This window comes from Mastigoproctus giganteus, chromosome 1 (assembly GCF_048544385.1).
Source record: "Mastigoproctus giganteus isolate SK-2022 chromosome 1, ASM4854438v1, whole genome shotgun sequence".
Lineage (NCBI taxonomy): Eukaryota > Metazoa > Arthropoda > Arachnida > Uropygi > Thelyphonidae > Mastigoproctus > Mastigoproctus giganteus.
This window is the reverse complement of record NC_143575.1, coordinates 249,046,413-249,057,150: the sequence shown is the minus strand read 5'-3', so window position 1 is coordinate 249,057,150 and position 10,738 is coordinate 249,046,413. Positions and strand designations below refer to the sequence as shown.

Sequence of the window (10,738 nt, the reverse complement as noted above, 5' to 3'; positions counted from 1 at the left end):
AACAATTTTTTTTTTTTTTTTTTTTTTTATGTGAACCCCAAACACGATAGGTATTAGAACCTATAGTACTTAGTACCGTGCTTGGGTTAGGGTTGAAGGAGAAGTATGGGGGGAGGGGAATGCCGGAAACTTTGCTCTAGAGACTAAACATGGGTTTCACCACTTCAAGCCTCCAATAAGCAAAGTGGTGGTATTTCACCGGTTGATGAAAGCCATCTACCACCTATGCAAGGATAAATTGGTACAATTAGAGCAAAAAAAAAAAAAATAAATAAAATAAAATAAATACACAAAACTGGCTACGTTTCGGATTTCTATATATTAACATCCGTCTTCAGGCATGGTTGTCAGTTTCGAAAAATGACTATCGTTTGATCCCAAAAGAGGAACTACAGCACTGAGGAACACTAGCGACACAAAATCAGTTTTTTTATAGCTAATGTTCTTCAGTGCGGCACAGCTGGGATCTCTCTCTCTCTGTCTCTCTCAGGATCAAGTGACAGTCCTATGATCAAGTCTCTTCTTAACCGAACACTCATTAACTTATAGCCATTGTATATACTGTATATAAAATTTACTTCCACGAGGAGAGGGAGATATTAATCTGGTAGAGTTACTTTTAATTTTTCAAAATTACAGCAAATGGGAAGACTACCGAAAAGCGACTTATGTGGTCCAATCACTACAATAAAAGAGGAATAAAAATATGTTCGCAAGTTATTCATTTTGTTACACGCAAAGATTAATAAATCCTGCTCAAATATGAGCATTTTCATAAAAATTAACTTTATGGACAATTTATTACCTCGAATAAACTGTTCAGATTATTCAATTTCAATGCATTCAAATAAATCTAACTTAAAATCGACAGTAACCGCATCTTAAAAAAAAAAAAAAAAAAAATTCTAAAATACGTTTATATCAATTTTTGTAGATAAAAACCAGCTGACCTTTGGTGCACATATGCTACCACTGTTGTTTGAATCATTCCGGAAGAGAAGAAATTAATGTTTTGTGGAGTGATCTCAGTCACTGCTAGCAACCTGTGCGCATGCACAGGAGCGCCCTCTAGTGCTTCGGAGTAACGTGTTACTCCTGAGTCTCCCTGTTAATAGAGGGAAAGAGACGTCGCTACATGTTAGATCAGAGCGGAGAGGATGCTTCATCTGTTCGGATAAACTGAGCGCGGATTCCTTCGCTGATTCGCTTCATCGATCATTAGCATCGGATAAGAAGGATGAGATGGGGTCGATCCGCCTCAGGAACCGGGTGGTCATGCACCGAGACACCCTCAAGGACTGACAGACGACCCTTCCGGGGTTCTCAAACTGGTGCGGGGCGTGCGAGAAGAGCTGGAAATTTTCGGAGATTGGAGTGGCCCTACTCGGCTTTCGACAGTCAGGGTACCTACATCTGTTGCTCGTACAGTCCTCGATGTTTTATAATCCAGAAGGTAAGACAAGCATAAAATTGACTATTTATACTAAGATCCAACTATAGGCTCCCTCCCCTTTTGATTCTTCCCTGCAATGCATCTGTGTTTACAGGGAAGATATAATAGAGAATTTAATAGCTTCGAAAACAGAAAGCGAAATTTAACCCACTTTCTACTTATCGCTGTAAACTTCCGGGTAATGATATCCTATGTCGTCTGCCTCCATATGGCAGACGATATCGCAATCGTACGAATTATTATCATTAATATTAGTCTGTGGGCGAATAATTACTACTTAAAACATAATATACTGCTCTTAAAGAATCATTATATTATCTAAATATCCCGAAACCACTCATGTAAACAAATGTTACCGCTATCATACTTTACCACATGCTTTAGAAGCATGCTCATTGCGTTTTTCTGTCTTATAATAGTCGCAAATGAGCAATATTATGGTCGTTTACTTTCTCTTACTTGAATATTCATCGAGGTGACCTATAACCTTTCTTCGGACCTTTGTTTGTGGTGGGACCAGTCGCCAACATATGGCCATATGTTTGGATCTTGGGCACCGTACGTTCATCTCGTAGCGCTAGTGCGGAGGCGGGGAAAGATACGTCACAAGTTTGCTGCGTTGTCTTCGTAGCTTTGGCCCATCAACTACGGCCACGCGCGTTGCTCTCTTCGTTACTGCTGCTCTATGGACGCAAGAACGCACGCGCAACTGGTAATGTAGGATGAAATAGTGGATGCTAAAGGTAATCAAGCGCCGGGTTTCGTTTTAAGCGGAAAACTGAAACCGAAGTGTGGTCGATGTGCATGATGAATAACATGGATTAAAGGAGACAGTAAACATGTTTGCTAAATAGTTTGTCGGGAAAATAAAAACACTCTCTTACCGGCGCAAGTCTGGATATCCAAGGTAACTAGTACCACTGACTATAAAATGGTAGACGAAAATTGCTTCCAAATTGTATAAAAAACACAAAAGCGCGAGAAAGTAAGAGACTAGAAGCAAAATAAAGAACTACATAGTTTTTCATGTAAATATTGTTAAGATATGATATCCTGAGCTCACTTTCTACATAAAATAAAGAAATACATATGCGTGTACTTAGTAACTCAAAACCTACAGCAAGCGACTGTTACTAGTAATTCTAAATATTAGCTAAAGCAGACGAAAATAAAAAATTAGCAGCGCTCTCTGCAAAGTTTTGTTTGTTGATTCTTGTCTCTCCTATAAATAAATTTTAATATAATATAATTTAATATTTCTTAATCTGCGAATAAAATAAAATAAAATACAGTATCAGATTTTAGTAATTGTAATTAAGTAAAATAATTACAATTTTAATTTATAACTATCAATATTTCTGGAGAGCTGCACAGTAAAAATTCTTTGATATATAATAATGTCGTTTTTTCGTTGCTGAACTCTTCGATGGGTACCCGCCGACCGTGTGCAGTCAGTAGCCCCAAATATTATGCTTCCCCCTTCGACTCCTCAAGTTTAAAACTGAGGTGCCACGAAATACACTTTTGTAAATACCCGTTTTTTAGTAATATTCCAATTTTTCTGTATTGCTTTCTTATCAAATTTTACGTATCTCCCTCAATATTTAACAATATTATTACAATCACGGAATAAGAAATATTGCTTAGTGCCACGTAATAGTAGCGTTGCATTTTTGTATTTAATTACATTGTATTAAATATTTATATAAAAAATTAAACTGTACATAGAAATTTTAACAAACCAAATTAAATCCTATTTTGAAAGACGAATAATTAATGGTAAGAAACTGATTGCCGCCCGCGATCCCATTCTCTTGAGAGCCCATGCGGCCCGCGGTTATCAAAATTTTGTTTTGGCCCTGTTCACAAAATGCACGTGCCATAATGTAGTTGTTAAACTACTTCATGTGTTGTAGGATTTTAGGAGCATTAGTGACTAAGGCCATACTGCTCCGGGTATATTGTCTGGGAATTACGTATGTTCTGAGGTCGATTTTCTGTTTTGTTGGACGAAAAACCAGAGTCTCCGGGAGAAAAAACCATGCCACCCTCGCCTGAGACCGACTAACTCAGCCAAATTGTGAAAAAATGCCCATAAAATTCCTCACGTCATCGACCGAACTCGAACCCAGGTCTTTTCTACTCGGTGTGGGAAGGACGGCGATTCTACCAACTGTGTTACCCGCGAGGCCACTTCATGTGTAGTTTAAATTATACATAAAGGTTGTTGCAAAGATAACTACATAGGATAAGAATGATAATATTTTATTTAGTTCTAGTTTATGTGAATAAAATAAGAACCTAATTACAATGCTAAATCATTTGAAATTGTCTGTAATAACCCAAAACTAAAATGTTATAAAAATTTCTTCCTAATTCATTTCATTAGCAACGAACTGAAATTAGAAAATATAATCAACTGTACTGGGAATTTGGGTCTTGAATGAGTCCCCAAGAAATTAGACCAGCCAGAGAAGTAAAATAAACAATATTGTGGAAAATGCGCAATATTATTCACGAATTTAGTTAAGAATTTCACTTTTACAAGTTGGGCTAGGATTCACCAATTTTGTGCTAGATGCAAAACACGAGCGACGTTATAACTTTGCTAGGAATAATTAGTCATGTGTATATAAGTAAAAACCGAGTTTTTGTTTATATGTGACCATAATTAACGGATTTCAATTACCGTTTGAATACTGCTAAGTATTAGTAATGGCCCTATAGTGCAAGGAAGCCTAAGGCTTATGCTGCACCAGCCAAAAACAAAAAATTTCTGAGTCACCGAGAGAGAGAGAGAGAGAGAGAGAGAGAGAGAGAGAGAGAGAGAGAGAGAGAGAGAGAGAGAAGTAGAAGGGAATCACCAAGGAAGAAAGAGAAGAATGATGATATCAAGCTCAGGACCCTGGGTGTGCCAAGCCCATATTCACCAGATGTGAGCCCCTGAGGTTCTTAAGCTACTGAATTTCTAACTGTATGCAATGAAGTAAAAATCTCTTAAACCAAGACCTTAAAAGATTTTGGAGATTGTAAATAGGCTATTAGATTTTGAATTTTCCACCAAAGTCCAAAATTTCGATGATACATTATACAAAAGGCTAGAAAATAGATCCATAGATAAACATAAGCAATGTGATTGTTAAAGGCCCCAGGGGACACGAGTGGCCCAATTATGGCTGGTTTAACACTGAAGGCGCCACTATAATGTACTTCGATAATTACAGGTGTGCGTTTATGTGTTCTCATTATTCAGAATGAACTGTTTTGTGATCATGCACATTATGATGAATACAAGGGAAATATGGCAGGAGATTACCGTAGTCCTTTCATATAGAAAATCTGCTCATTAAAAAAAAAACAATTCCTCCTCCAAGCTATATAAAGAAAAAAAAATGTGCTCCTTTGGTTGAATGGAGTAGGGTTCTAGTTTCCTCGGCAAGATGAGTTTTCCAGAAATTCTTGCAGTGTCTTTCAGTTTCTTCTATACACGCACCACTTCAGTCCACCCACCCCCCATACCTTACATAAAAGTCAATAAAGTATTCATATCTGACGTTAATTTCTGAATAAGGTCTGAAGGAAATAACGTGAAATGATTCTTTCCTGAGACGAATTACTCTCGCAATGTATTTAAACTGGTTACAGACATCCGGAAGTGCTCAGTCTGGCACGAAGGTATTGTGCAGCAACAGCTGCACTAATTTGAGTTTCCTTTGTCACTGGTTATTCAAAATATCCCAGTAAAAGGCTAGCCCTAAAACAGATCTTGTAGCCCATTTAACGTCACGTGAAGAAAGAAATCCACTTCATCCATACGATATTAACGAGCCACTGCTGATGTACTTCTAAACTTAGTTACAATTTTTAACTTGAATTTTAAATTTTGTATTGTCTTACTCCACAAAAAAAAAAACGTCTAATCAAAAAACACGCGTGTAGGAACCTCGCTAGGAAGGAAAACTTTGGGCTAGTATACTTCAAAACAGACTTGTTTCCTAACTCCTCCCTAAAGTTCTCTAATGATTAAAGAGTCTAATCTCTTTAAAATTAAACAGATTAGACCCTTTAAATTTATGTCTGTAATTCGGTTTATCTGATTCATATTTTGATATATTACCCGTACATCAGATTTGTCAGGGATTGTTTTTTATGGAATATATTATGGAATAAAAAAAAATAAATACATTTTCTGTTTATACTCCGGGACGACCAAACGGTCAGAGAATATATTAATGGAATATATTATAACTTATTATAAATATATATATATATATATATATATATATATATATATATAAAATGGAATATATTATTCGAAATTAGTGTAATCATTTCACCTGGTGATATGAAAAAAAGAAATTCGGCATGCTCAAGGTGGAAAACTAAAATAATTATGAGTAATCGCCGAAAGAGGAAGGGTTGTCGTTAGGTTTTCGGTGCGTCAGAACTTCGCCGTATATATTATGTCGGTAAATTGCGTAGTCGATTTTCTCATTACTAGACGAAAAACCCGAGTTTCCAGGAGAAAAAATCCATGTTACCCTCGCTTGAGACTAACTAATTCAGCCACGTTGTGAAAAAGGCCCATAAAAATTCCTCGCGTCTTTGACGGGATTCGAATTAAGGTCTTCTCTACCCGGTGTGAGGAGGAGGAGGAGGACGGTGGTCTATACCAACTGTGCTACTGACGAGGGCGAATGAGGAAGGGGAAAATGTTTTGACTTGGTGAAAATCTTGATTAAAGAAATTCAGAATGTAAGGCATTTTTTTTTTTTTAAATATTAATACATCCATTTCAGGGTGGCAAGGTGGCTGGAAAAATGTTATAGTAGAACTGTCATATTAGGGTTACCAGAAAACAACCTAATTTACCCATTTTACCCACGTGTATTATGACCGTAAATTGCATGAGATCTGTAGTCGGGTTTCCTGTTTTGTTGGAAGAAAAACGAGAGTTTCCGGGGAAAGAGACCCTGCTGTCCTCGCCTGAGACCGACTAACTCGGCCACGGAATGAAAAAGCCCATAAAAGTTACTCGCATCATTGACCGGATTCGAACCCGGGCCTTTTCCACCTATGAGGAGGACAGTGTTTATAACTTCCGTGCTACACGCAAGGACAATGTTATAGTAAGCTAGAGTTACCAGCTTTCCTCCTGATCTGACTTCCCGTCTCCGAAATATTCCCGAAAGGTGATTCACACGAACTGCAAACCACATACTCCAGACTACTTTTTTCAGGTCGATATTTTGCATTACATGACGAGCTCTATCCATATGGTCAAGGATAATACATCCCCTTTCCACTACTATGACCGCATTAGTGGGAGTGTGAGTGGCCTGTTGGGTCAAATGTGGCTTCGAACTACAGAATACGCTTTGCCCTCACGAGTTGGCCTGATATTTCACTGCTTTCAACAATTTGTTTTTATACCAGTGAGCAGATTAACCATTCAGAGATGGCACTACATCGTCAAAAGATTAATCTGATATTTGGTCTTATCTTTTAAATAAATGGCAGATTAACCTTTCCTTGATGTAATTTTTATACAAATGGTGCAATAATAATCGTTGTAAAGGCAAAATTTGTTGACTATAAGCAATTTAAAAATCCTGCTTACTGCAAGAAAACCCATGGCCGTAGATAATCATCCTAATTAAATTAATATATTTTTATAATTTATCGATTTACTTATTTTAATTTTTATAATCTAATTTATTTAAATAACAATGTTGTGGTCATTTTGTCTCTGGATTTGAAAGGGTAATCCTATTAACATAATAAAATCAGAACGCAAAGTGTTAATTAAAATAATCATAAACTGCTCGAAACAGAATTTCTGTTCGCCATTTCAGCATTGGTAATATCACCAGTTAAATGGAAACGTAATGCTGACAAATTGCAAAGAGGTTGAAACGTCTGGCGAAATACATCCGCCCCCGTTACCTGAACACGATGGTATGTAGAAATATCCGCAAAATTGAATTAGGAGATTTATAAACAGATAAAATCTATTTAGTGTAAAACTGCATGTGTGCTTTGTGCCCATTTCCGCCATGATATTGATGATTTCATTCTAAGGCACAATACTGTATAAGGTACCCGGATGGACTATGCGATATGCACGAAAAAATAAATAAATGGTGCAATAATATTTATTTTTTATGGGCTTGTATGCAAATTTGAACGGTCCATTGCGGAGGTATTTCACTTGCTGTAAATAAATCCAGGCTCATCCCGACCTTGACACACTTGACCTTGCTTGCAGTTTTGATAACTATCGATAACTTTCCAATGGTGGGCTTATTGGGATTTCATTGCTACTACTACTTTGGTCATAGTGCGCCCTCTTTGTTTAATCGGTGTTATAACTGTACACCAGTGACGTAGCCGAAAATTGAAAAGTTCGACAAAACTTGGAGAAATCCTCTCCACTTAGAAAAACAAGTGGAAGTTCTCCAAGAAGCGCTTTACACTTCAAGCCCATTAGCAAATTGTAATAATTCGTGATTTTATAAAAAAGCAACCTCTTTTATGCGCAAATTTAATAAATTTCGTTTCTGCGCATCCATCACGTTACCTACCCATTCATTCCTCCAACTAGTATAAAGCAGCAAACATAATATCCAGTGCTTCGGCTACAATACAAAGTACACGGATGCCTATGCGATATGTATGAAAATAATAATAATAATAATAATTGCTGGATTTCTACTAATCCGTTTTTTAAGGAAATTTGGAATTACTCAATAAATCTTTCTAAAAGGCCCAAATATAAAATTTTATGAAAGTCCATTCAACGGGGATTTGAGTTTCATACAGACCGAAACAAAGAAATAATAATTATCAGATTTCTACAGGTCTCATTTTAATGAAACGGCTCGCCAAACCTTTTTGATGAAATTCTGTCCAATGGAGTCGTGGTGTTACATGCGGACGGACTGGTGAATACAATAGATACATTAGACACAACATGGGTTTGTTAAGTGAAAGTCTAGTCTGACAAATTTGATTGGATGCTATGATGTGGTTACAAAGGAGCTGGATGCAAAAAATAATTTTGATATCATATACTTGGATTTCAGAAAAGCTTTTGACACTGTTGCGCATGAAAGACTACTGCACAAATTGGAGCAGAATGGTATTAAGGGTAAGTTGCTACAATGGATAAAAGGGTGGTTGAGTGGGAGAAGACAGAGGGTGGTAATCAATGGACGGCGCTCTTCCTGGACTAATGTTATTAGTGGAGTCCTACAGGGTTAGGTGTTGGGCCCACTGTTGTTTTGCATGTTTATCAATGATATTGATGAAGGTATATCAGGCTTAGTGTCGAAGTTTTCAGATGATACAAAGGTTGGCAGGGTTGTTAATGACAGTAATGGCAGTGTAATACTACAACAGGATCTAGAAAATTTGGCCAGATGGGCTGAGAAGTGGCAACTGAAGTTTAACCTTGATAAATGCAAAGTACTGCATATGGGTAGAAGTAACCCCAGAAAAACGTACCAACTGTGTGTAGACACTTAGGGCGGTAGAAAATGAAAAAGATATGGGAGTAATTGTGCAGTCAGATATGAAGTTTTCTGAGCAATGCAGACAGGCTGCAAGAGCAGGTCATGGGGTTTTGTCGATAATATACAGGAATTTTGCTAGCAGGGAAAAGGATGTGTTATCCCTTTGTATAAGGCAATGGTCAGGCCAAGCCTTGAGTACTGCGTACAGGTCTGGAGTCCTCATTTTAGGGAGGATGTAGATTTGCTTGAGCGTGTACAGAGAAGGGCAACAGGATTGGTGAGGGGAATGAAGGGATCCTCTTACCAAGAGAGGCTTAAATTCTGCAAATTTCAGCGGTTGGAGACTAGACACCTGTGAGGTGATCTGATTGAGGTGTATAAGGCCTTAAATGGGTTGAGCACGCTGAATTCTGATGGGATTCTTCCATTTTCTCAGATTACGAACCTAAGGGGACAAAATTCAAATTGAGGAAAGACAGTTGTAGAATATATGTGCTGAAATTTTCCTTTAGCCAGCGGGTGTTAATTGCTCGAACAAACTTCCATCTGTCGTTGTGGAAGTTGATAGCTTAAATAAATTCAAGGAAAAACTGGACAAACTTTTAGAGGGAATGGTTGTGTGAATTTTTTTTTTTTTTGTAGGCTTGCTCTCTTTTTTTTTTTTGCTTGCTTTTTTTTTGTACGCTTGCTTTCTTGCATCACATGCCTCTATTACTATCACTATTACGATTATGAATATACATGCCAACGCGCCTAAAAAAAGATATCTTATATTTAGGCAGAATTTATATTTTATATTTCGAAATAACTAAATGCACAAAGCATAATACGTGAAGAGTAAGAGTTTAATATCTATATAATATCGGTGTAGATACACCATAGTTAACTGTTAAGAAACTATGATGGTAGTGTGGGAGGCTTCATTTGCTCTGTATCTCGTATTGTGCTCTTCCTTCACAACGAGTTGCCATGGTATTGCACCATCTCGAATAAGTAACGCTTCACTAATAGAGAAGACTATTGTTACTTATTCTCAGTGAATACCACTACCCAGACGGTACCGTTTGAAATATGGTATAGGATAAAGATCTCTGTTATCCTCATACTATCCCTATTAGACTTAGGAAAGCAAAAAAGAAATGCCGTAGAAGAAAGAAAGGGACAGTTACTCCTTCAACTCACACTACTCAAAAGCTCATAAATTCCTCGAATAGGCAGCGCTTCCCCAGTAGAGAAGATTGTTGTTACCTATTCTCGGAAACTCCGTGAATATCAGGCTCCTCCTGGTGACTGTTTCAAGGCTGTTGGCCTGTCATCGATAGGTGGTAGGTACCCTGGTATTGCAGACATGACAACCCAGTTGTGAAGATAATCACACAGTATGACAGATGCCAAAAAGGTTTATATGATAATATTTAAAAATAACTAAATGCACAAGGCATAATTCGTTAAGAGTAAGCGTTTAATATCTATATAATATCGGTGTAGATACACCGTAGATAACTCTTAAGAAACTACAATGGTAGTGTGGGAGGCATCATTTGCTCTGTGAAGGAAGAGCATGATATGAGATACAGAGCAAATGATGCCTCCCACACTACCATTGTAGTTTCTTAAGGGTTATCTATGGTGTATTACACCGATATTATATAGATTTTATATTTCGGTACAATTTGATAGCATTTTATATGCTGTTTAATTTAATGTGCTTATCAAACTATTACATGGCTTCTCTGCAATGTCGATATTCTTCGGCCTTCCAATACACTGC

At 37.3% G+C, this 10,738-nt stretch overlaps 1 protein-coding gene across 1 annotated transcript in view; it reads left to right on the top strand.

Annotated features, from left to right (window-relative positions):
* Window positions 1-1,131: 1,131 nt before the first annotated feature.
* LOC150091741 (uncharacterized) overlaps window positions 1,132-10,738 on the top strand; it is a 468,496-nt gene continuing 458,889 nt past the window's right edge. Inside the window, exon 1 of the mRNA XM_090376795.1 lies at window positions 1,132-1,453. Coding sequence (XP_090232921.1) covers window positions 1,238-1,453 — 216 coding nt within the window. The 5' untranslated portion in view covers window positions 1,132-1,237. The remainder of the gene's footprint in view (window positions 1,454-10,738) is intronic.